The sequence below is a fragment of the Aythya marila genome (assembly GCF_965140915.1).
Source record: "Aythya marila genome assembly, chromosome: 32".
NCBI classification, from domain to species: domain Eukaryota; kingdom Metazoa; phylum Chordata; class Aves; order Anseriformes; family Anatidae; genus Aythya; species Aythya marila.
The window spans coordinates 1,039,937-1,065,957 of NC_139073.1; the positions used below are offsets into that span (position 1 = coordinate 1,039,937).

General features: G+C 56.7%; 2 protein-coding genes across 2 annotated transcripts; both read left to right on the forward strand.

Moving 5' to 3' along the window:
• The first annotated feature begins 21 nt into the window (after nt 1–21).
• LOC309889110 (hepatic lectin-like) lies at nt 22–2,898 on the forward strand. The gene is made up of 6 exons (XM_082781816.1): nt 22–173; nt 1,023–1,130; nt 1,392–1,466; nt 1,763–1,914; nt 2,235–2,347; nt 2,555–2,898. Exons 1-6 carry the CDS (start codon nt 131–133, stop codon nt 2,688–2,690), a joined length of 627 nt encoding a protein of 208 aa, XP_082637942.1. The 5' UTR covers nt 22–130; the 3' UTR covers nt 2,691–2,898.
• A 1,022-nt stretch (nt 2,899–3,920) lies between these two features.
• Nucleotides 3,921–24,913, forward strand: LOC309889118 (LIM homeobox transcription factor 1-alpha-like; the record flags this gene model as incomplete). Its single annotated transcript, XM_082781828.1, has 9 exons — nt 3,921–4,008; nt 4,488–4,553; nt 7,639–7,825; nt 21,999–22,231; nt 22,735–22,892; nt 22,986–23,063; nt 23,717–23,849; nt 24,233–24,391; nt 24,759–24,913. Exons 2-9 carry the CDS (start codon nt 4,496–4,498, stop codon nt 24,911–24,913), a joined length of 1,161 nt encoding a protein of 386 aa, XP_082637954.1. The 5' UTR covers nt 3,921–4,008; nt 4,488–4,495.
• Nucleotides 24,914–26,021: the final 1,108 nt, after the last annotated feature.

Genomic DNA, 26,021 nt, shown 5'->3' on the forward strand with positions numbered 1-26,021 from the left:
CTCGAAAACCTGCTGGTTGAATGCTAACCTTTGGACCGAACGTCCCCACAGGCACTGCGCGTCCTCTCCCCCAAACACGCTGATGACCAAGCTCCTACCGAGCTCCTAGGGCCAGCCAAAGCTTGTGGCGATGGATGAGGAACATCTCCACGATGACCTGCACATCTTTAAAGGTAAACCTCAGCCCTGCTAAGCCCTTTGATCTGCTGCTTCATGGAGAGGGGCGCCGAGCCCCGATCTCCTGGCCTGCTCTTCCCCTGCCAACGTGCCTGGTTTGTGAGGAAGAGGAAGGTCTGGGCTTCAGGGCACCCGTCAGGGAGCTTGGCTAATTGGATCTAACAGGATTGATTGGTTGGGGTGAGGAACTCGGCCCTAAGAAGCTGCTCCCTGAGTTGAGGCTCAGCTGGAGGACGGGCGAGGGGGGCAGCGAGGGGCTGTGGGTGCTGGGGAAGAGCTGGGTGCCCACCCAGCAGCACCCGAGAGTGGATTCATTCAACTTGCAATGGTCCCAGGGTCCCAAAATTGGCTCCCAGCACCCTCAAAGACCTCCCAAGGGTGGCTCTGACCCCCTCCGAGCTCCCCAGCACCAGTAAGGGACAGCAAAGACCCCCCAGAGGACTGTCACTAGGGGAACCCATTTTGCTTTTCCACCAGGCAGCCAGGAGGGTCTAGAACATCTCATATCCCAAAATACACAGTGTAAAATCATCATTTCTGCGGAGGAGGCACCAGTTTTGTTCCGTTTGTGTGATACCTGGCAAAAAAATCACCTGCCCTGCCCCATAACACGGGGCAATGCTAGCACAAGGCAGCGGCGTGACAGCCGTTGTGCCCATCGCTGTGCCCCAGAGGGGTTGGGACAGCAGTTACCATCCAAATTTTGCCTCCTGTAGCAAAAAGTTAACCATTCCAGGTTATTCATTAACCCTTCTATCAATGGAGCCCGAGGAGCTATGAAACTCAACTTAATCCGGTGGCCAGAGCGGAACCGTTTTTCACATCTCTTGTGTTTTATTTTAAAGACAGAAGCTTCTTCCAGCAGAAGCTGAGGTCCTTTCTCACGATTTACCTTCTGCTGGCACTCTCCTTCTTGCTGATGATCACCTTGTTCGCGGTGTCGCTCTCCAGAGGTACCAAAGCCCCTCTGAGTGGGTAGAGGTTTCATGTTAATTCATGCTAATTAATTAGGCGGGTAGGACCAAGAGATGCATGAGGTTGTGGGGCTGGGGGCTGGCACCATACTGGGGGCTCGGACCTCCACGGAGACCTCCAAAGGATGAGGCATGGAGCAGGGAGTGGGTTAAATGCAGCAGAACAGAGCTCATCCTCATCCTTGGCTAATACCAGTACAACCAGTACACCACCGTGTCTCTCTCCCTCTCTCAATGCAGTTTCTGCCATCTCTTCTAAACTCAACGAGGTGCACACGGAGAAGAAACAGAACTTTTCCAACAGGGATTCCCTCTGTAAGTCCCAAGTGCTGCCCAGACCCATGGCTTTGTACCCCCTCTGTGCTTTCCCTAAGCTGGCACCTGCACAGACAGGGCCCCAGGAGGGCTGGGTGGTCCAGCGGGGTCTGCTTTCCTGCCTTCTGACAAGTTTTTTTTCCATTGGAAATAAAAATCCACCTTGTAGTAGAGGCATCTTTAAGGTGCTTTTGTGGGAAGCCAACATACGGCTGCAGGGTTGTGCCCGTACCAGTTTGGCACTGGAGCACTGCTGGGGAATCCTTCCTGACTTCCCCCCATCCTTCTTCCCCCAGTGTTTCCCTGCGGACCCGAAGCCAGGGAGTGGGAATACTTCGATGGCAAATGCTACTACTTCTCCATCGACAGAATGAGCTGGTACAAGGCAAAGACCCAGTGCGAGGAGATGCACTCGCGCCTGGCCATCATTAACAGCTTCGCCAAGCAGGTAAAGACCCCAGCAGCCACCAGCTAGCCCCAGCTCCTCTCTGCATCCTTTGCTCCATGCCTCACACCCCAACTTTGGGATGCTGGAGCGTCCCAGAGCCTGCTGTTGTCCTCGGCAGCAGCCAGCAGAGAGCAGGCAGAACTCGCGCTGCCTGCCCGCCAGCCCGGGCTCCGCGGCTCTGCGGGATGCTCTGGTCCCCATCCCACTCCTCCGCGACCCCAAGGAGCAGCCAAGCGCAGGGCTCGGCTGTGCCCCGAGCCCCCTCGCTCCGGGAGCCCCTTTCCTGGTGCTTTCCCTCCTGATCCCTCTCCCCGCTGCAGAATTTTGTCATGTTCAGGACAAGGAATGAGCGCTTCTGGATTGGGCTGACGGACGGGAACTCGGAAGGGGAGTGGGAATGGATCGACGGCACCGACTACAAGAGCACGTTCACGTGAGTGCCAGCCTGCCCCTCTGGGCACCCCAAAACCGCAGCCTGCTGGCGCACCCCTGTTTCGCATCAGGTCTAACACAGTAGCAGAGCCAAGCACAGCACCTAAAGGCACCCAAAATCATCCGAAATTACCCAAGCCAGGCGTCGCTAGCCCCCACCCCACACTCCCCGCATTTCCCTCGCCTGATTTGGCATTTCTCTGCCCAGATTCTGGAAGGAAGGCGAGCCCAACAACAGCGGCAACAACGAGGACTGCGCCCACGTCTGGACCTCCGGGCAGTGGAACGACGTCTACTGCACCTTCGAGTGCTACTACCTCTGCGAAAAGCCTGTGCCCAACTGAGCGGTGCCGAGCAAAGCGGCGTGCCCGTGCCCTGGCACCCCAAAAGTTTCCTTTCTCTTCTTAATTTATACTATCCTGCCCGTTTCCTGCCGGTTCCTCTCGACCTCCCTGTCCTGCTGGGGATGGGGATGGACTTCCATGGTCCTAAGCAGGAATCCAGCTTCTCCATGGGGAGCTCGGCCGAATAAAGGAGGATTATTGCTCAGGAGCAATGGTTAACGTGGCCTCCCTGCTCCGGGGAGGCCGAGCTGGGGCGGTGGCGGGCACGAAGGGGACGCAGGGTGCGGGTCGAGCGCTGTGTCTGGGGAGCTGCTGCCAGCTCAGTTTTCCTATCAGGGAAAAAAATCGTCATTTGGGGAACTTTTCCTTTTTTTTTTTTTTTTTCTTTCTTTTTCTTTTTTCTTTTTTCTTTCTTCTTTTTTCTTTTTTCTTTTTTTTTTTTTTTAAAATTTGGATTCCGCTTTGCGAAACTGCCCGGCCCCAGCTTGGCGTCGGATGAGCCCAGCTTTGCGCTGTGCCGAGAGGGGCTGCTGGCACCAAAGGGTGGGCGCCCCCCCCTGCCACGGCACCCCCCCCCCTACCATGGCGTCCCCCTGCCATAGCGCCCCCCCCCAGGGACACCCCCTCCCTATAGGGACACCCCCCCCTACAAGGACACCCCCCCAACAAGGGCACCCCCCCGTCGCACCCCATCCTGGGGGTCCCCGCCTCCTTCTCGCCCCGGGGGAGCCCTCGGGGTTCAGGGGGCGGCCGGGCCGGGCAGCCCCCGGGGGGGTCCCCACCGTCCCCCCCCTCTCCCCGCTGCCGGGACGGCGCCGGCGGCGGATTCGTTTGGAAGCCGGGGGAGGGCTGGGGCCATCGAAACGGACCGAGCCCGGGCACCGCGACCGCCCCGACGGCGGGAGGACGCGCCGCCGCCTTCCCTGTCGGCGACACGGCTGTCGCGACAGAACCGGCAGCCCTTCGGGGAGCGGTAAAGCGGCGGCTTAACGCGCCCGGCTGCGCGGAGCCCCACGACGGCCCTATTCCCACGGAACCCCCACCTCGGCGCCAGCGGGGAGCGCCGCCTCTATCGCGACAGTCGCCGACGGGGCTCTGCGCGCAGCGGGCTCCAGCTCGGGGGGCCCGGCGGGATGGGGCCCCCGACGCGCTCCCGGCTCAGGCGCGCTCCCGGGGGAGGCGGGGGGCGGCGGCGCTCACGGGCACGGGCGCGGACACGAGCGGGGGCTGCGCGCTCTGCCCCGCGCACACTCGCGCCCCGCTTCGCTCCCCGAAAAGCGCCGGTGCCGGTACCGGTGCCGGTGCCTCCGGTGCCCCGGTAGGTGCCGAGCACGGGGGGGGGGTCGCGGGGAGCCGGTACCCGGTTGACGGCAACCCCGGGGACGCGCTCCCGGTGCGCCCCGTCCGGGCGCGGAGAGCCCAGCACCGGGAACCGGGAACCGGGCACCGGACACCGGGAACCGGGCACCGGGAGCCGGCCCGCGGGTCTGGGGGGGGGTCCCGTCGGGTCTCACGGACGCGGAGCTGGGGATGGGGGGGGAGCGACCCCCGCCGCGGCATCTCCGGGAGCCGGAGCGGGCGGGGAGGCTCCCGGGGATCTCGGGGGCAAGGTCGGGGTTTGCCCCAACGGGACCGGGAGGACCGGGGCGGGTGCGCGCCGCCGTCGCCGGGATTTCGTTGCCGTTCGTTTACCGGGACGCGGAGAACGCCGGGGGCCGACGGAACCCACCCAGAGCTGGGTGGGGGCTTTGGGCTCGGTCCCCCCCGGTCTGTCCTAACGCTGCTCTCCGCCCGCAGCCGCCGGGATGAAGACGGAGGAGGCTCCGTCCTGCCTGCAGCAGGCGACGCCGGTTCTGGGCTTCGGTGAGTGCCGGGGGCGGCGGGGAACGAGCAGAGCCCGGCCCCGACCCTCCCGTCCCGTCCCGTCCCGTCCCGTCCCGTGCCCCCCCCTCCCGCTGTCCCCGCTCCTCCGTCCCTACCGGCTCCGGTGCCGGTGCGCAGGGAACGGGAGCGGCCCCGGGCTCAGCCCGGTTTTGCGGTTTGATGCTTTGGAGACAGCCCAAGCCCCGGGAAAGCTGCGAAATGTCCCCCCCGACCCCCTTCCCCTGCGACCCCAAAACAGCTCCGGGGGGCTGCTGCTGTCCTTAGGGCGTTCGGTGACTCCAGCGAGGCACCGAGCGCGGGATGGATGGGGACAGCCCCAGCATCCGACCTTTCCTTACCTGCCCTGACCCCAAAAAAGCCCCTTCGCCTCCTCCGAGCCCCTCTCCCCCCCATTTCCTCGCTGATTTTACGCACAACCCAGCTGCGCACCCGCACCCCGCATGGGGTTTGCCGCTCCCCAACGGAGCGAGGCCGGATCCGGCCACCCCAGAAAGGCCTGGCCGGGAGGGACACGATTTAGACCGAGGCACCCGAGAGCTGCCCCCCCGGGCACGCCGATGCCTTCGCCCCATCTCGCAGAGCTGCGGCAGGGTGGGTGGAAATTGCTCTTCGTTAGCATCAGCGGCTGGGCCAAACTGTTGCATTTCTACGGCTGCTCGTAAAAAGCTGAGGTCTTTGGGGCAGAAAAGGGCAGAACCTCCTCTGCTTTCGGTTCCCGCCGGGGAATGGAGGCAGCCGGCGTTCTCCCGGGACTTTTCACATCCCCTCTGCCCCCCCGAGCTCGACACCGCTCGCGTTGTGCTAAGGGCATCGTTCACCTTCGTGCCTTTGCACCGAGCGAGGCTCTGGTGGGAATCACAGCCTGGCAGAGCTGCGCTGCTGTCCCTGCCCCTGCATCCCGACCCTTCCTCCCCCCAGCAGCCTCCTTGCCCACCCCCTCCACTCCCAAGTTTTCTCCCTCTCCCTTTCACAGCGCTCCCCCCTTTGCTATGAAACGCTCCCCGGCTGTTTAATTATCCGCCCTGGGCTAATTCGGCGTGAAATGATTCCCTGCTTTTTCCCCAAAAATTAAAGAGGAGTTCGGGGTTGTCGGCCACAGACCGTAACCCACTGGCGGTTTGGCCCCTCGGGATGCAAGAAGGGTGGAAATGTTTGACTGCAGGAGTTGCTAGCAGAGGAAAAAGGGGGAGCTGGATGGAGGTTTGATGAGCACCCACGGTCCCACTGTGCCGGTGCTGCGCCATCACAGCCCTCCTCACGGCCCCGGTGCCGTTGTGCTGCTGCTCCAGCACGGCACACATTCATTTGTCACCTTCCTGAGCTCAAATCCCCATTTCCAGGGGCTGCAGCGAGGACAGAGCCGTGCCTCTGCCCTTGAGGAACGCATTTTGGGCTCGCTGCAGCACCAAGAGCCCCGACACCGGCTCTCTCCCCAGCCGTTCAGGGTGGCTGCAAGAAGCACAAGCTTTCAGGGTCTGTCCCCCTCCCACAGGAGCTGCTGTCCCGTTTCCAAGCCCCAGCACTCAATTAAGAAGCTGTGCTGAGCCCAGGAGCCGTGAGGGGCTTGGGCAAGCAGCTGAAGTCAGCTGGGATGGGATGCCAGTGGTGCAGGACCCCAGGAAACGTGGCAGAAGCTGCTGTTGCCCACCACACCCCCTTTTTTGGAGGTCCTTGTGGGTGTAGCAAACCCAAATTCCTCAAATTCACTCCCTGCCGACATTTCCTCCTGCCTTGGTATAATGGCAGCAGTGCCCAAAATGCAAAGGGGATCACCTGCCTTTACCCAAATTTCCCAGAGCCACCCTCACATTTGCTGCGGTTTCAGATGATTTCAGGACATTGTGGCTTTGCCGTCTCTGACTGCAGCTAAACTTGGGCAGAGTGAGCGCTCGGAAAGCTTCCTGCATGCAGACACTTTCTGCCCGCCCGCATTTTGTCCCTGCAGCAGCCCTGCCTGCTCCATGCCCCCTCTGCACCCGGGGCACACAATTTCCAGCTTTGATGCCCACAAATCTGGAAAGCCAGCTGCCGAGGGGCTGGGTCAGGGCTCCTCCATGTGTCCCAGCCCAGTTTTGGTGCAAATCCCTCTTTGGCCAGCACAACCCCTCTCCACTCCTCGCCCCGGAGCAGTGACCTGCATCTGGTCCTGCTGCTCGCCAAGGGCTCGAGCCCTCCGAGCCCCCCGCTCCTCCTAGACCTTGTTTCCCCTCGGCATCTTCATCCCCGTGAAGCCACCGTCCTCCTCCAGCTCTGCTGGGGCAGGTGTTCCCAGGCTGGGGAGGGAGAGGATGGCGATAAACACTCGTAAAAGCCAAGGAGCTTGGCACCGCGGAGGCTGTGCGCATCGGAGGGGGCGTCTCTGCCTGGCTCAGCCTGCAGCCCAGATCCAGCGCGGCAGATAGCGCATTTATTGCTCACTCCTCTACCTTGAAGCTATCATGACGAAGCCTTTGAAGAGCAGCCATAGATTTGCATGTTGATAACGCTGAGGGGAAAAAAAAAATATATATATATATCCCAAATCTCTGCAGCCTTTCCTCTTTTAAGCAGCTCAGCACCGAGCGTGGGGTGAAAGTGGGCAAAATTCACCCCCGGGGCTGTGCGTTGGCCTGGGTCAAGGTTTGCAGCCCCACCACCTCCTGCGTGGATCTGCTCCACGTCGGCTCCCTGGTTCCATTGTGCGTGGTCCCCACATCCAGCTCGTGCGATGCCAGGAGCACGATTCCCCTGGAAGTCACCGCTCAGAAACCCTTTCGCAGGAGCAGCTTTGCTGCTGCTTTCACAGGGCCAACTTCTGCCTTCATTTTCAAGGCTGAGCTCCATGCCGAGCCTCCCTTCTCGCCCTCCTGTGCGTGCTCAGCCGCTGACACCAACACCACGTGGTGTTTTTTTTTAAAAAAAAAAAAAAAAATACAACACCCAAACCAGTAGGTAATCGTGCAAGCAAACAGTTGTGCGAGGCTTAGCGTCGCCCCTTCCCAAAAGCCAGACACCCCCTGCACGGAACATGCGCCCCGGGGCAGAGCCCAGCTCCTTCTCACGCCGCCTTCTCCCCGCTGCCCAGGTTCTGACCCCAAAATGCGGGAGGTGTGCGCCGGCTGCGACACCCCCATCTCCGACCGCTTCCTCCTGCGCGTCAACGAGCGCTCCTGGCACGAAGGCTGCGTGAAATGCGCCGTCTGCCTGCAGCCCCTCTCCGGCACCTGCTACTGCCGCAACCGGCAGCTCTACTGCAAGCACGACTACGAGAAGTAAGTGATTTTTTTTGGGGGGGGGTCGGGCTCGGTGCTGACCGTCTCCAGGCGGGGAGGGAGCTGGTGCAAAGTGGGGTCCTGGAAGCGCGGCCACCGGTGGCACGCAGGGTGGCGAGCAGCAGGTGAGGTGAGCAGGGGCACGGAGGCGTGCTGGCTGTCTTGATTTTCCGCCACGATATTGGGATCAAACGCTCTCCTCGGCTGCTGGGATGGAAGGAGGGAGGCTGAGCCTCGGAGACATGGTCCCAGCTGGATGCTTTGCGTCCTGGTGATGGGGCAGGAGCCAGACCCCGCTCCTTGGTGCAGAGGAGCCCGTCCCAAAGGATGCGCCGTGGGGCTGTGCTGGTTTTCTTTCTGTTGCTTGGCTCTGCTCGTGGTGGCAGCCCTGGCCCTTCAGCAGGGCGGCCGCCACCAAGTTCTCCTCTGGAACAACTTGCCAGGGCTTCCAAGAGTAGAAGGACTGCTGCCTTTCTCTGCTTGTTGTTTCGTTTTAATGGTGTGGATCAAACGAGGTGTTAAAGCGCGAATCTGGAGGTGCAGCATGGAAGCAGGCACCCCGACATTAACCCGTGGCTTCCCTCTACTGCTGGGCTCTGCCCTGTGCGTTGGATAAAACACAGCCAGTGCTGCGTGTGGGATTATTTGGAAAAAAAATATATAAATCTGTTTTTTAGCTTGATTTCGTCAGCAGGGGTAAAAGCTAGAGTGGGATGGTGGAGGTCGTGCTTTTTCATGAGAGTGTGGAAGCAGAAATGAGAGAAACGGGGCCACGGGCAGGGTGGCATCGATGCAGTTAGCGAGTCAGGGCCTCCGTCTGGCACATATTTCCAAGAAAACCGTGTTTATCCCCAGCTCAGCCTTGTCTGCAAAACTCAAAGACGTGAACATGGGCGTAATTTTGGGGTGTTTGGTGTTGGCCGGGGAGGTGGTGGCAGGCCACACGGACACTCCACGGCATTGCTGGGTTGCTGGAGTTTGGCAGCGTCCTCTAAAGGCTTTTCTGACCGGCCTGATCTTATCTCCTCTGTGCTTCATCAGAGAGCGCAGCCTCCTCCCCACCAGTGACGCAGGCGCTTGGCAGCGATGGGGATGGCAATAAAAACACCGGGGCTTGCCCGCTTCCCCGGGGTGGCTGGGAGAGCCGGGCAGGCACGAGGAGGCTTCTCCCTCACCCTTCAGCCACAAAAAGGGTGAGCACCAAGGGCTGCTTGGATCTGAGCAGGATGGGCCTCCGCCAGGTCTCTGCTTTGGCTAGGAGGAGCTGGTGGCTGGAGGGGGTTTGGTGGCTGTGGTTGTGCGTAATCAGACACAAATGTGTTGGCAAAACCCGTCTGCGCAGAGTCCCTCGTCCCTCCGAGGAGCTGGGTGCCTGATTTGTGATGGGGTTTCCATGGGGTATCGTGGAGACCCCGGGCTCCACGCTGCTTTTGGCCAAAAAGGGAGGCTGTGCGTCCTCAGGACAGCGTGGCCGTGCCATTTCCCCTCGCCCTGCACTGAATTTGACCACGCTGCTGTTGCTCGGTGCTGGACCCGGTCTGCTCCACCTCGCTGCAGCGCTCGAAGGACCTCAGCCCGATTTGCAAAGACACCTTTAGGGTCTGCAAGCCCTGAAAGTCGGTCCTCCGGGCGCTTCCGACGGCGTCTGCTCAGCACCTTTGTGCTCCCAGCATGGGAATTTCCAGGGAGGCAAACTCTCAGTCCTGCTGTTTGGAAATCCGCTCCCCCCAGAGTCCGCATTCTTGGCCTTGACTCTCCAAAAAGTTCCCGGGTTTGGCCAGCGATTAATCCCAAGCTGCAGGACCCAGCGTCGCCCCGGGGCCGCGGCGCAGACCGTGGCTGCAGCAGGGTGACCTGGAGGGGAGACCCATCTGGCATTTATTCCCCCTCATGCGAGCTGCGCAATAAGAGGAAAATGCTTTAATGGCGAGATAAGCCAGCAGCTGCAGCTGAACGTGGGGGAAGGAACGGGCTGTTGATCTAGAGATGAAATGTTAAGCCCGAAGATGGATGTTGTTCTGCAGTCCCTATCATATAAAACCACAATCTGAAGGCTTTTGGGAAGCTTTCCTCTTCCCCTCTCGCCTGGGGCCCCGCCAGCTCTCCTGCGCTTTGCTCAGGCACCTGCCCTGTAAATCCCGCTCCGGGCAGCTCGCGTAAATGCTATCAAACAGCAACGGCTCGGGCCGGGACGGAGGGGGGAGGAAGGAAAATAGTCCTGAAGGATGATAGAGTGGCTGCAACGGCCCCGTCCCGGGCGCCTTGTTTACTTTGAAGTTTGTTTTGTGGAATGACAGGCAACGCGGGGGCTGCCGGGGAGCTGTCGGGAGGGATCTGAACCGCGGCCGCGCGCTGGCAGCCGTCCCCCTCTCCTCCGCGCTCTCCTCTTGCCCATGTGGAGATGATTTCGCTCGTCCTCGCTGGAGATACGGGGTGAACTCGGCTCGAACCTGGCTCGCCGGCTCCCCATCGCCGCGCTGCCGCCACGTGATCGAGCGCGGGCTCCGTGTGCCCTCGTGCTCCCCGTTTTTGCGCGAATCCCCGCGGCTTCTCCGGCTGGATGCTAAGGGATGAGGAGGGGGCGAGCGGCACAATCCGTCCGTCAGCCCCCCACGGGTGCCTTTGGGTTGTTAGCTTCCCGACCAGGCATCACGTAGAGCCCAAGCTGACCTCGAGCCCACCTTAAGCATCCTCCTCCCCACCTATTGCTGCGCTCGGAGATCATATCCACGGCCAAAAAGTGGTGTTTTTTTTTTCCCCACTTGGTCAGATCCTGAACCAAGAGCAGCAGCAGCTTGCTTCACCTTTTGAAGCCTCAAAAGCAGTCTTGAGCAGTGGGTAGGGATGGTCAGAGGCAGGGAGCCTTGCAAAAACCAGTCTGAGAGCAGCAGGCTGGGTGCACACCTCCAAAATAGTGATGGAGGTGCACTGCAGGGACACCCGGCGGCGTCCTGCTGTGTCCCGTAGCGCAGGGTGGCATCCAGCACCCATACTGGTATCCAGCACCCATACTGGTATCCAGCACCGACCTGGTTTGGGCTAATTTTCCGGGTGGAGCAGGTTGGGAGAAGTCCAGGAGCTGGGGTTGGAGGTGAGAAATGGGAGATGGGGAGGCAAAGGTGGCAGCGAGCTGCCTTGTTCCTTCGGGGGGGGGACCCAGGCTGCAAATCCAGGCTGGCAAGCAAAGGGGGGGCAGAGGGGACCCAGAGGGAGCTCTGCTGAGCGGGCTGGGTCGTGCTTAAAGCCCTGCAGGAGGGCTCCCCCCGGGCACGGATCCCCTGGGGGGCAGACGCCGGGACAGGGCTTTGAGAGCAGAATGAGCCCAGGCGCTGTCTGCAAACCGCACACATTCCAGGCGCGGGAGTCAGGCCCTAAAAATGATGAAATTGGTGTTGAAAGCAGAAGGATTTGGGATTTTTGCTTGTGACGGGCTCTTTTTTTTTTTTTTTTTTTTTTTGGCTTTTGAGCATAAAAAACTTTGCCCTGTTCGGGACGTTTGGTTACAGCCAGCTCCGAAATTATCAGCGCGCTTCCTAGGCCCGAGGAATTTCAAAAATGATGCTTGAGATGCGCCTGAAATGCCAGAACCTGACGAGCGGGGACTCAAGGACAAAACGTGATGGATTGCAAGAGCTGCTGACAGGCGCTGCTCTCGGGAAAGGGCTTCTGGCTGCCCCCTGCTTGGCCCAGCTCTGCTTTGCGGAGCGCTGAAGCTCCCAAAGGTGCTGATTTTCCCCCAAAGGCTGCGGGCGAGGACATCAGCCCTGCTCGGCCACATCCAGCTTCTCCATCGGGGTCCCCCCGTGTCTCCTCCTGGCCCCTGCCGCCCATGGGGCAGGTAACGAGAAGTGACAGCGCTCCGAGAAGTGAGCAAATAAACGAGATAATGAGCCCCGCGACAAGGCAGTGATGAATGGGGGCCGCACGCCCAGCGAGCGGACCCTGCGGGTGCCTCCGTGAGGACAACGGGAGATGAAGGAGGAGGAAAGGGAACGTCCCACAGCTCCTTCCAGCCCCCCTGGGCAGGGAGAGAGGGTGGTGCGAGGTGCACCTGACGTTTCAAGCCCCCTTTCTGCTCCCAAGCAGCCCGTGATGGTCACGGGTGGTTGCCACTGTCCCGATTGTGCCAGTGCTTGGGGTCTGCAGCAAGGGTGGAGCTGGGATGGAAGGAGAGGGGGTGGAAGGAGATGGGATGGAAGGAGCTGGGATGGAAGGAGATGGGAAAGAGCTGGGAAGGAGCTGGGATGGAAGGAGCTGGGAAGGAAGAAGGAGCTGGGAAGGAGCTGGGAAGGAGCTGGGATGGAAGGAACTGTGATGGAAGGAGCTGGGATGGAAGGAACTGTGATGGAAGGAGCTGGGAAGGAGCTGGAAAGGAGCTGGGATGGAAGGAGATGGGAAGAAACTGGGAAGAAGCTGGGAAGGAGCCAGACACACAATTTGCAGCCTTACATCCATGGTTTATGTGGAGCAAAGCAGCTCCCCAAAGCTTAGGGCACGGCCAAGCCATGGGCTCGCCGCGATCTTTTCCCCGTCCCAAGCCTTCCCTCTCTCCTCGTCGGGTGGGTGGCTGAGCCCCGTCTCCCACCGCGAGCATCATGATTAATGACGTTAATTACACAAAGCTATTCCTACCCCAGTTCTCACTGTTCCTCGCCTTGGTTTGTTCACAGGGCCCAGGAAATTAAACACTAACTCTATAATCACCGCAAAATGAAAGAAATATGCAGATGCGCCTTGAGCATGATTAAGAAACCAGCCACCACGTGCTGTCTGTTCCCCATCGCTGTTGGATTGTTTTTCTAATGGGGGAATACATAGGGGAGGAAGAGATTTTTTTTTTTTTTCCTTGCGCCGCACATTATTTTTCTGGTTTAATTAAATGTAATTTACTCTGATAGATTTCTCTCTCTTTTGGCCTGAATTTTCCTTCCTTGCCTTGTGTCCCGTGGCTTTGAGCCTCCCTTAGACCCACGTCACCAAATTCCACGCCGTGAGTGGGCACAGCTTTCTTACCACGGTCCGAGAGCAGCCAGGCTTGCCTCTAAAATCTTTTGCTTTCTCTTGTGCCTGATGAGGAAAAGGAAAATATGAACCCCAAAGGACTTGGAAATCAAAGTAAACTACCACGGGTCAAGGTGACAGCCCCCTGCAGCAGAGAATACAGATGTAAATTAACAATCAAGTGCTTGCAAATGCTTTGGGTCCTCGGTGCTTCCAGGATTAGCGATTTCTCTGGGATTAGTGCTTCCAGAAGTGGTGGAGAGGTGGCAGTTTGGGGAGGACGTGTGAGCAGGTGAAAGTTTTGCACCAAGGTGCAGAGCCCACGGCTGGTGAGACTGCAAGGGCTGAAGGGAAGGTGACTTATGGAAAGGTTGCTTGTGGTTAGCCCTGAAGTGCTCGGGCAGTTGGACTCGGTGGTCTTTGTAGGTCCCTTCAACTGAAATATCCCCTTCCCTTCCCTTCCCTTCCCTTCCCTTCCCTTCCCTTCCCTTCCCTTCCCTTCCCTTCCCTTCCCTTCCCTTCCCTTCCCTTCCCTTCCCTTCCCTTCCCTTCCCTTCCCTTCCCTTCCCTTCCCTTCCCTTCCCTTCCCTTCCCTTCCCTTCCCTTCCCTTCCCTTCCCTTCCCTTCCCTTCCCTTCCCTTCCCTTCCCTTCCCTTCCCTTCCCTTCCCTTCCCTTCCCTCTGCTACTGTCCCCACATTTCCATAGTCGTTGTTCTCTCCCTTCCAAGCCTGGCTAGCACTGGAAGGGCAGCGCTTGCAATCCTTCATCCCATTTCTTCATCCTCTCTTTCTTTCCTCTTTCCTCGTGGCCCCTTCTTTCCTCGTGCCCCCTTCTTTCCTCATGGCCCCTGCTTTCCTCGCAGCTTCCCAAAACGAATTACAACCCAGAGCCATCGAGTGCTTCCACCTTCCTTTCCCTCGCCCCCTTTAACAATTAGGCTTCCATGTGGCTAATTGCAGCTTACCCTAACTACCTCGGTGGCAGCTCCGCACCTCTGCCTGTTCCCACATTGCTGGGATCCCCCTGATACAGCCGCGGTCAGCCCTGCAGAAACCCCATCCCGAGCCTTTTTCCCAATTCCTGTAAAATCAATGCACCACTTTAACCTCTTCTTACTCTTTTTTCCCACCACTTTGAACTTCCCTTCTCTTCCTTCTTACCCTGTATCACAGGCTGGGGGAAATCTCCCTCAGGCTAAAGGCTGGGTTCCTGTTACGGGACAGCTTTTGCTGTTTAAAAAATCTCTTTTAGGTGCCTGATACGAGCTGCACTCTGTTCAACTCACATCTGCTGCTTAAGGGCATCCCCACAGAGGGGGTCAGAAGCCGACCACACTGGCTTGGTGTGCTCTCTCTCACAGACCACTCATTAAGGCAATTTTCCTTCGAAAACCTTTCCTAAGGTGGCTGCTCGCAGACTCTCACCTTCTCCATCCTCCGTCCTTAACACAGTGCTGAAATATTTTGGGGTCGTGGTCATGCCGGGGGGGCATTTGCATCATTTCCAAAACGAGTCCTGCTTTAAAGGACTTTAAGGGGGCGTTGGTGCCCTCGCTGCGGGGGTCTCCGTTCCTCCTGACCCACGCAGGGAGCTTGTGGGACGTGTAAAAACCCCATCAGGGCACGGTCACATCCGAGCACCCTCGATGGCACCGGGGGCGTTTTGCTGGTGGCAGCCCGGTGAAGCTCGGTGTCACCCGCGGTGGCCCTGCCAGGGACGTGTGTCCTGGTGCTGCTGCTGGCTTTCGAGCCTCCCCCCCTGCTGCTGCACAGCCCCTTCCTCGCTTAAAACGGAGAGGAGAGGGAGAGAGCCCGGAGTTTAATTTAAATCACATCTCCCCAGCTTGTTCTTTTCTCAATCAATATTGCTTTTTACATCATATCTAATCTCTCTCTTTTTTTTTTTTTTCTTCTTTCTTTCTCTCTCCCCTCTTCCCCCTCCAAAGTAAAATTTAATTAAATAATTCTAATGAATGTTTAATGATGTTCTTTTGTCATTATTAAATCTGTAATAAAAGTGTCGGCAGCCCTTCTGCCTCCCCCCCCCCCCCCCCCTTTCCCCAGCTCCCCCTGTTAATGCCCCCCCCTCCCCTCCCCGGCACACACTGTCCTGCTGTCTCCCCCCACCCCTGCCAGCCCCCCTCGCGCTGTGACAACGCTCGCATTCAGACCTGCAAACAGGAAATGAGAAAAGGAGAAACAGGATATTGAGCCGGGATACTATCGGGGTGGGTAATATCACCCCTAGCTACTAGCGCAGGAGCCCTTCTCCTGCCGGGCATACTAATGGAGCTGCCCGCCGCCCCGCAATAAGGCAGGACAAAATCAATAGGAATTGATAACTCCGGCGTCGAGCCCTCGTAGCCTGGGCGAGCTCTCGGGTCGTGTCTCGTTGGCTGGAGAGAGGGGAACAGGAGAGGAGCATCCTCGAGGGGGTGTCTCGCTGTGCGGGGCTTTGAAGCATCCGTCAGAGGTGCGGTGCCTGTTTTTTGGAGCTTCCTCGGAGCTCGGTGAGAAGCAGGAGCCAGGCTGTGTACAAATGTCAAGCTTTACACTTGGAAGAGGAGCTGGTTTGCAAAGGGAGAGGAAAGCACCCCCCTTCCTGGGCATGCAGGCAGGGGGCTGGGCTCACCTCTTCTGCGCTGCAGCAGCATCGGGCTCTGCTCTGTTCTTTAGGCAGCTGGCAGAACATCACCGAGTGATAAAAATACACACCAAGCGATAAAAATATGCACCAAGTGATAAAAATATGCACCGAGTGCAAGGCCCCACCAGAGCTTCCGAGCTGCAGCAGCAACTTTCAACGAGCTACAGAAAAATAAACGCTGCGCCCGAGCTCTGGGCATCCCACAGCCCGCTCTGCCTGTCCCTGGTCAGCCCAAGATGGGACCCCCACGATCTGTATTTAAAAAAAAAAAAGCATTAAAGCGTGCTCCAGAGGACCCAAAAGCAAAGCTGCAGCCTAGTGCCAGCACAGCCCAGGTGTGCATCCCACCTTCCCACAGCTCAGGGATGGCTTCGTATAGGATCCAAGCCGGGAAGGAACCTTTTTGCCACAGCATGGTAGAGGTGAGGGTGATCACAGAAGCTTGAGAGCTGCCAAATTTGCTGCACACATCACCCAGAGCATCCCCAGCTTCGCAGGGTGCTCTCAGGGCAGCTCGGATGTCCAGCAGAGTGTTAGGGGCAGGGGGCAGCAGCTCCAGGCACGGTCCCACTGCCATCCCTCTCTTCTGGACCTGTTTTCAAAGTGTGGTCCTACCCCGCTCCTCCCACCATGGGGTGCCTGCATGGAGATGGCTTTTGCAGGCAAAACTCAATTTTGGGACTGGTTTTCCTTGCCATCGAGCCGTGCCCACGGGGAGCACCCATGGGGTGCAGAGGGAGAAGGTTTCCCTTCGCCTTTCCCACCGCTTTCCCCTGCCACCTCCCCTTCACCTGGCAGAGCCACCACAACGCAACCCTCCCCGGCGGTCCTCGGAGGGGGGGGGGAGAAAAAAAAATAATAAAAGAAGAAACACGCATTTTTTGTTAGCATTCAGCAGTGATATGACAGGCGCCCTATGAATTCTGGGAGATTTTAATAAAGAAGACAGGCCTGTGAAATTTAATAAAAGAGTTCATCAGATTATATGGTGATGGCTCGGTGCCACCGTGCTGGCAGTAATATCCTCGCAGTGGGGGGGTTAACCCCTTGAGGGACAGAGCAGCAGCACAGTATTAAATCTTTCAGTAGCATTTCACTCGTGTCACTTTAATATTTATGAATCTCTCCGGCTTTGGGAACCTCTTTGGTGTTGTTTTGCTTTTTTTTGTTGTTGTTTTGTTTTGTTTTGCTTCTGGTTCGGATCTTTTCCCAGCATCGGTTTCCATCTCTGACATGAACAGAACCAAGCCCCGGGAGCAGGGCTCCTAACACCTCTTGGCTCCTGGATGGATGCTGGGTGCACTCACGGGGTCGGGACAAGCCAGACCACACCTGTGAGATGCTGTGGACTGCTTGCTTTTCATAACCAACATCCCCAAATCCTTCCATTCTCTGTGGTCGTGGCGTTGCCCTCATCCTTCCAAGTTGTGTTCCCAGCGATGGATGGCGAGGGCCAGGTTTGAGTGTGCCTTGCACAATTCTGTGCACAAAGTGCCCTTCTGGGGGTAAATCTACTCACCTAGCCCACAAAGAGCTTTGGAGGTAGCCGAGGGCAGCTTGTTGTCCCCCAATTTCCCCTCTCTCTGCCCCAAACGTTGCTGCAAGAAGCCAGAGATTCAGCACAAGGAATTTTTTTCCCCACCGTGCCCCGGTGCCACTCTGTATGGCCGAGCCAGGGGACTTGGCTGGTGCAGGAGGGAATGAAAGAACATATTGTGCTGTCATTGCCTCCTTGTTTCCCCTGTGTGTCCCCGTCCCCGTCACGCCCCTAGCCCCCAGCCCCAGCCCGAAATCTGGCCTGCGGCTTTGCAAGCTCCACTTCAATATTTCAGCCAGCTACAATGGATTTTGCAGCTCAGTGTTAAGTAAACAGACCTTGCTTAAGCCTGGACTGCTTCATTTTGACTAAACCCTAACTAAATAAGCTAGTTCCATGAAGCACAGGCCTTCCAGCTTACTCCTTGCTTCATTAACACCTTTTAATCCCAGCGATGCAATCGTACGCGCTCCAAATTACCCTTCCCAGGCCTGGGTCAGCATCCCCTGTGCTGCTGCTGCAGGTCAGAGGCTCTCATCCTGCACCGCAACGGGGATGCTCGGCGAGGATTAACAGACAGCCAGGCACTGGGGTGGTTTACCAGGACTGGAATCTGATAAACACAGTCCATGAAATGTCTGAAAAGAGGTGGGAAGTCCCCAAAGCAGTTTGCAGCTCCTTGGCAATATGCAGGGGTGGACGCAGAGGATGCTTTGCTGTGATGCCTCGTGCCTGGGCTCAACGCTTAGAAACTTTACTGAACTTCCAAGGGAAAACGAACAACGTGCTGGTCTGACCAGCTGTTTAGCTGGTCTCTGTTATTAAAAGAAAAGCAAATTAATGGTAACTAAAGAGTGAGGACGCTCATTTGAAAGTGTCACCAAAGCAAGGGAATTGAATAGTGGAAAGAAACTGTTTTCCATATCACATAACTCCTGATGCTGAGCAAGATTTCGGCTTCAAAAAGGTGCTGGGCATTGCTCGAGTGCCCAGGCATGAAAGGAGCCGTAGAGCAACAGCACTGGGACTTCCAGGCTGTGAATCAGTGAGCTGCTGCGTGTGCTCCTGCAGGCAGCGTTTGGGGTTTTCTGCAGCTGTGCCAGCCACGCAGCCCTGCTGCTGGTCTCCCTGCAGAAACAGCATTGGCAGCTGGTGAATTTGGCCTCCAGCAGCAAAGCTCCTAAGATGTGCTGTATCTCCACCCTTGTTGGGTGACAGATACGCTGCCTCCGAGCCATAAAGCAGTACAGGTCGATGCCCTACATCGTGTGGTCGCCACACACTGCTCTTCTCCCCACACTGCTCTTCTTGCATCCAGCATCCACCAGCTTCAGGAACTGGCTGCCAAAATCTGTCCCCGTAGCCCCAATTCTCCCTCATGATGCTGACCTGTGAGCAGCCATGCAGCTTGCAATCCCCAAAGACATTCAGGCTTATAAACCCGTCCGCCTCCCAGCTCCAGATGGTTTTTCCATCAAGGTGAGCCTTTCCCCAGCAGGAAAATCCAATCTTATCTTTTGCAAAGGTAAAATTAATCTGAGGCAAGCAGGTAAGGATGTGGGACATGTGTCTGTATGCATACTGTGAATGCTGTGTGCAGGCACGTGCCTCTGCTTGCTGGATGGTTTCTGAACATCCCCAGGAATAAAAATTGATAGTGTTATCACAGCTCCAGTAAGAAATCTTATCAGACACAGCTTCTTGAGGAAATGTGGGTGTTGAGGATGTGGGAATGCGGAGACCCAGCCAAAAAGTGGGGTCAGCAGGGGCATTTTAGGACAAACACAGACACATGGACCACGAGGCTGAGACTGCACAAGGGTCCTCTCAGAAAACGGGATGAGGCAGCAGCGAGCTACGAGCCCTCGGAAGGGCTCCTGCTGCTGCTCCCTCTCCTCGCAGACATCCTGCTCGTGTCGCTGCTGCTCCTCAACGCGCTTTTCATTACGAACCCAGGAACCCGCTTCGGTTTTGGACCATCCCTCGGCGTGGTTTCTCCAGGCAGCCGCTCCCAGACGTCGGGCAGCCGCGTTCGCCGCTCAGCCTCCCCAGCCTCCTCGGAACCCACTGCCAGCCACGGAGATGTGTTTTGTTCCTATGGCAACCTAAACAATATTACCTTGACTTAAACGGATTCAGGCAATATTAAAACCAGCCTCTTTAGGAATTCCTGGTGTTGGAGGGGCTGAGAATTTTAATTTTGTGTAATGCGAGCTGACACCGTGTTTATGAGCTGCTTGCTGAATGTTTTCTTCAATTAGTACAAAGCAGAGTGGATTTGTTTTCGGGGCTTAGCTGGGAGATGGAGTGTGCGAGCCTCGCAGTGCCAAAAGCATTATTGAGTTACGCTGCAGTAACGGCACTTCCCTCACCTGGTAGCTGCACAAAAAAAAAAAAAAACCCTTTTCGGGGAAATCTGGCACATGACAAGATCTTCACATGAGGCTTGCTAACTGCCTGGTCCCAACAGCAGCGGGGGGAATGGGTTTGTTGCTTTGCAGGGGAATGGGTCTCCTTTCCCAGCCCCAACTTCTGTTCTTCCATCTCCTTGCTCTGCTCCACACATCCCACTGCACCCAGGTTCAAAGCTTTCCTTTATTTGCTGTTTCTGGGCAATTTTCTGGACATTTTGCCCAAGCAACCAGCAATGTCACTGAGGGTGGAGATACGAAAAGCCCCAGGAGTGCTGCGCACCTAACTGGGTACAAATAATTGAGGAAACACAAGCGTGGATCCATACAGAGAGTTTTCCATCGATGTCTTCCCAAACTCTCCCCTTCCTTGCTTGGAGGCAGGCCAAGATGTTGAAGTAAAGCTTTGGTTTGACGGGCCTGTGGTCTTACCACCTCCATTCTCTGGATTTGGGGCTCTTGGGCTGAACCTGGGCTCCCTACAGGAGAAAACCTCTGAAAAATTCAGCAGGACCGGGTGGGAGCGTGGGGCCAGCTTGTCTCAAAGTCAGATTATATGTGTGGCTGCAGATTCAGCTACACAGCAGCACACAACGAGGCATGGCAGAGCTTTCTTTGGGGACAGCAGTTCTGAAATTCAGCGCTTGTTCCTAAACTGGTTGTTTGCGGGATAAGGGACAGGAACTTTGAAAGAACGGTGTGAGTTCCCACAACTGGCATAACAAATTATAAATTGCTTTCAAGAAAACAAATACGTGACAAAGTCTGGCCGCTGATTCAAGGCAGATTCAAGTTGGAAATGGGGGCTGAGGACGTGGTCAGCCTCTGGAGCCCCTGCCAGCGACGTGGGCAGATCCTCCTCCACCTGGAGCCCTCCACCTGTGGTGCCACGGCCAGCGGGCAGGATCAAGGTGGGAACCCCTGGGTGAGAATGCAGCAGGCAAGGGCTCCAGCTACACGATCGTTACGCTCCAGCCGGGCTTGAAGTCCAGGAACATTAATAACTGAATAGTTGGTCGCATGTCACTTGTTCCTGACCGGCCCCAGAAAGCCACGACTGCAGATTGGCTCTCTTGATGGGTTGGGTTGTTTTTTTGTTGAGTTGTGTTTTTTTTTTTTCCCCCCCCTTTTTTTTTTCTTTTTTCTTTTTTCTTTTTTTTTCTTTTTACTATTTCACTTCTGCTGTTACAGAAGGATGTCGGTGTTAGGAAAGGGACAGGTTTGAACTCAGCCCAGATTTGGGCTGGGCTTGTGCCTGGAACACGCTCCCAGCTTGCTCCTTCCGTAAGACACTGAGGCTATGGCTAAAAGGCTGCTCTTTACTCCCCGCAATTCGTCTCAAATTCAGTTATTATTTTTCAAGTGTGAATTATGGAAAGACAAAGAGGAAAGGGAGAGAGGGAGAGGGAGAGGCAAGGCGAGGAACATGCGTGCAAACGCACTCACACAAAGGAGAGAGAAATCCCACACCATTCCAGTTGGAATGTCCCAGACACCGCAGCCGAAAGCCACCGCACAGCACAAATCCATGGTGGTATTTGGAAGGGATGAGCCCACCCCTGTAAGCCTCTTCATCCTGCTCCACAGAGTTTGCCAGGAGGATTAACCTAGTCTTGTTCTCAATCCCAGTTTATGAGTTCCCTGCTGGTGGGGAAGATCCTGTGTGTTTAAACAACAGCCTAATTAATCCCTATTTTATTACTTTCTCTTGTCAAGTGGCTAAATAGAAGCTGTCAGCCGGCAGCCACCGCCGCTCACATTTGTTTAGATCCCAAATTACTTCATCAGAACCATCTGCTCGGTGCGCGGGGCGCTCGCAGTTGTTTATTCCTCTCTCTGGACATGGAGTGGGGCACAAACACCTCCCGGTGGGACTCCCCGCGCCAGGCTCTGCCAAGCCCTGGGGACTGTCCCGGGGGGGTCCACAGTGAAATCTGCCATGAACCTGGTGAAGCCAGGCAGCCAACAGCCCTGGAGAGGAAAAAGGGACACCCAGCTCTGTCCTGATGGGCCAAGCACGTTTGCGTTCCTCCCTGGGGTTATAGGTGGTCAGGAAGCCCCCGAGAAGGACACTTTTTGGTGGATGTGCGGCTCCACACATCCACCCGCTTCCTTCCTTGGTTCCTGAGCCCCTCAGGGATGGAAGGAGCTGGGTGTTTTCACCCTGGAGAAGAGCAGGCTCAGGGGGACCTCATCACGGTGTTCTGGTACTTAAAGGTGGCTACGAAGTGGATGACAGCTCTCTCTCCACGAGGAGCCACGTGGAGAAGACAAAGAGTCATGGGTACAAGCTGTACCATGGCAAATTTCATCTTAATGCAGGAAGGAAATGGTTTACATTGAGAACAATCCCTGGAGGAACCTCCCCAGGGGTGTGGTGGAGTCCCCATCACCGGAGGATTTCAAGGTGCAGTTGGGCAGGGCGCTGGATAATCTCATCCAGGCTCCCTTTTCCCACCAAAAGCTTGGACCTGGGTGAGCTTTTGGGGTCCCTCACACCCCGGGGCTATTCTGTGGTTATGTGATTCTGCCCCAGCAGCCCCGTGCAAGTGCCTAACCCCAGGACCTTCCCCGCAGGCTGTTCCAGACCAAGTGCAGCAGCTGCCTGAAGGCGATCGCCCCATCCGAGCTCATCATGAGGGTGCTGGAGAACGTCTACCACGTCCACTGCTTCTACTGCTGCGAGTGCGAGCGGCGCCTGCAGCGGGGGGACGAGTTTGTGCTCAAGGAGGGGCAGCTGCTGTGCCGCAGCGACTACGAGAAGGAGAAGGAGATGCTGAGCGCTATCAGCCCCGCTCCCACCGAGTCTGGTGAGGGGCTGGAGCAGCACCGAGGGTGGGGAGCAGGGCAGGCAGGGTGGGTTTGTAGGGTACGGTGGTTTTTGGAAGGGGTGAGCTCATCCCTGTGAGCTCTTCGTTCTGCTGCCAGTCCCTAATTAACTCCAGGGGAGGCTCCAGAGGAGGAGGAGGTGGGTGGAGGTTGTGGCACCTTGTCCCTTCAGTGAAGGCAGAGGGGCAGTCCAGGGGGTACCTCGATCTATTTGGTGTGTCTGGAGAGGGTTGGCTGGGCTGATTTGAGACATTATGGGATGGAAGGTGCGGGGCCGGGCTGGTCCCTCAGCACCACCTCTTATTGACCGTGTTCCCCTGAGCCACAGCTCAGCCCGCGAGCTCTCCTGGCCTCATTCTGCGCTTCTGGCCCAAATTTATCCTCATGAGGAGCAAAACTGACCGTTTCTCTGAATCCTTGCCCTGGGAGATGGCCTAGAAAGGCCGCTCTCTGCTGAGCCACAGCTCCCAACCTTCTTTTGCAGTGAAAAGTGAGGATGAAGACGGCAGCCACTCGCATGGCAAGGGCGGCGAGGAGAGCAAAGACCACAAGCGCTCCAAGCGCCCGCGCACCATCCTGACCACGCAGCAGCGGCGGGCCTTCAAGGCTTCCTTCGAGGTTTCCTCCAAGCCTTGCAGGAAGGTATGACGGGGCCGTTACACGGTTGCAGGCCTGGACCCTTTTAAGCGCAATTAATTTCTGATTCTGCTCTCCTTCCCTTCATTTTGCGGACAGGTGAGGGAGACCCTGGCAGCTGAGACAGGCCTGACCGTGCGGGTGGTGCAGGTCTGGTTCCAGAACCAAAGAGCCAAGGTGAGCAACGGTCCCTGCCCCACAGCTGTGTTCCCGACACGTCTGGGATATCACACACTGATCCAATTCAAAGGAAATACAGAACAGGAAAAGAGAAAATTGGTCAGAACAGAACAGCTACACGGGACCAAACCACGGGTCCACCTCGTTGTGCAACAGGGATCTAATAATAGCAAAAGCCTGGAGAGGAATGTAAGAAACCTATAGACGTTTGCAGAGCTTAAATGTTCTCCTTTTTGTTTTTTTATTATTCTTTTGCTACATGCTACTTTCCCCCCTCACGGTGAGATTGGGAAGACTGGAAGGATTTCCCACTTCTTCCCTCTAGAAGTTGCAGGGAAAATTTTTCCAGTGGTGCAGAATGCACAGGGTGAAAGCAGAACCTGACCTTGCAGTAGACCAAAGCCCTTTGCTTTTTAAATTGTGCGTGGCATCTCCCAGAAAGATCCTACAGCCTTTTCTGCCAGCCCCACTGCTCACAGGGCTTGTCTTGGCTGGATATAGAGGATGGTGACTGCAGAGGAGTCACCCCGAGCAGCCTGGCAGGGATATACCATGGCAATGCTCGGTGGCGACGAAAGGCAGGTGGCAGTCATCTGCTGCCTCTCCCCCCTGCTCAGAGCCTCAAATCTGGGGTCTCGGTCTCCTTGCAGATGAAGAAGATTGCTCGCAGGCAGCAGCAGCAGCAGCAGCAACAGCAGGAGCAAGACCAGCTGGGCAACCCTCGCCTGGGGAGCGGGAGGGGGACCGGCCGCAACAGCAGGCAGAGCAACGACGACAGCGAAGGTGAGGAGCTGGGGGGCACGTCGACAGCACCGGGGGCTGCAGGCTGGGGCGGGGGGATCGGCTCGAACAGATCGAAGAGGGAATGCACACGGGGATTAGCAGGGAGCAGGCAGGTTGTGGCTGAGTTGGTGTGCAAGTTGTCAGTGACCCCAACGGTGGAATGGTGCTGGGAAATGCTCGGCGGGACTCAGGGGTACTCGTGATGCAGCATGCGTGTCCTCTTCCTGGGAAGAGGATCCTTTTTATAACCTTGCGTGGATGTTTATAACCTTACATCCGTGTTGCAGGGATGCCCTGAGCAGTGCTGACTCCAGTTGGGGTCATGTTTTTGTACCCGTGCTGCGCGCCCCTTCTCCAACCCATCCCACTGCTTGTGTCTTTAGACGGTGCAAGCGTTCACGGCCTGGACGGGCTGATGGTTCCCTATCCTCGCATCCCCCAGCAGCAGCTGCTGCCCCTGGATCAGAACGGCTACAGCACAGACTTGTACAGACAAGGGCTCACACCGCCCCAGCTGCCAGGAGACCATCTGCACCCCTACGGTAGGAGAGCGCCGGGGAGCTTGCACCGAAGCCGTGTCCCTGCACCAAAGCTGCCCAAGCCACAAATCCAACCCTGCCAATGGTCCACAGGACTTGGATGTAGCTCAGAGCCTTTCTCAGAGGAAGTTTGGCAAGGCCACAGCCTCGGGCTGAGCTCTGGTGGGGTCTGGGGAGTGAGCCTGAGGTCTTCTCTCCAAGGAGAGACATTTGGGTGAGGGAGGGAAGAGCCGTGCCCGGTGCTGGTCCCGGTGTGGGGTCCCCTCGTGCTCATGGTGGTTTATCTTTGTGATGCAGCCACACACCAGCTCCCCCCATGGAATGTGCCTGTGCCACGTCCCCACTTATCTCCCTCTCTTTCCTCTTCCAGACTCAGAAGGAGTTTTCCACGACATGGACAGCGACAGCATCAGCCACCTGGGAGACTGCCTGCTGTCCACAGCTGAGGCCAACCTCCTCCAGGCCCGCGTGGGCAATCCCATCGACCGACTCTACTCCATGCAGAGCTCCTACTTCACCTCCTGACCATAGAAAAGCTCCCGGCTCTTCGCGAGGATCTCGGGTGGATGCTGCTCCAAATTCAGAAGTGGGGGTGAGGGAGGAGAAACCAGACTGAGACCGTCAGAGACATTCCTCGAGCACTGCACAGCGGAGGAGGCAGCTGGGGCTGCCACACACGAGCACCAACCCACAGGGACCTTTCACAGCCTGAAGGACTTTGGATTGCCTCTCTCCCTTTTTTCTAGCCACGAGTAGATCAATGGTATGATGTTGTTTAGCTGTACCTTTAGCAGTTTGTCCAGTGTTTAAGCTTTTGAGCGTTATGTCCTTCAAACAAAGACTGGCCAAGCTAACCAGGGCGGCCCCCTGAAGTAGCAGGTGCCCTTCCCACACAAACTCTGTTTATTTAAGCCCTGGTTGCAGCTGAGCTGCCCGCCGGGCTGTTTTGCCTCATTTCCCAGCCTATGGGACAAGGTTAATTTTCAACAGCAAAAGCCAAGGTCCTGAGGCATCTCTAAGGGATGCCACTGCTGCTTCAGAGATTCTCTTCGTGGCTGTCGACGGGTTGGCACAGTACGGTTTTTTAATGGTTGACATTTCAGAAATGCATGACAGCCTGGCCCTGGAATGAAACGGCTGTGCTCGGGTATCTGCTTCAAGAAACGGGAGTACTCGTGCTCTGTCATGCTCAAGGATGCCAAGAGAAGTGTAACACATCCACAGCGAGCTTTCTGTTGCCTTTACGTCTGTCTTTCTTTCTCTAAAGGGGCACTTCTACTCCCTTTATGGGCGGAACAGAGACTATCTTCTGTTTGTTTCCTTTTTAAAACAGCAAAGCAAAATGGTTTTACTCTAAAAATATTCCTGCTAGAAAGCCTCTTCTCTATAGCAGGATTTCCCACTCTGGCTCCTCTTTCAGGCATCCTAACGCCCTGCTTCCCTCCGACAAGAAAGAAATAGCGTTGCATTATCTCACTTACCTCCAGCAGGCTACATCTGGTTGTTGCTTTGAGGACGGTGACAGCAGGACTCAGTCAAGAGAAAAGCGTGTCTCTGCTGTGGATAGCAAGCAGAAATCCATTTTCTCCCATTTTTTCTCATGAAAGAATCAATTTCTTTCACCACAATGCCC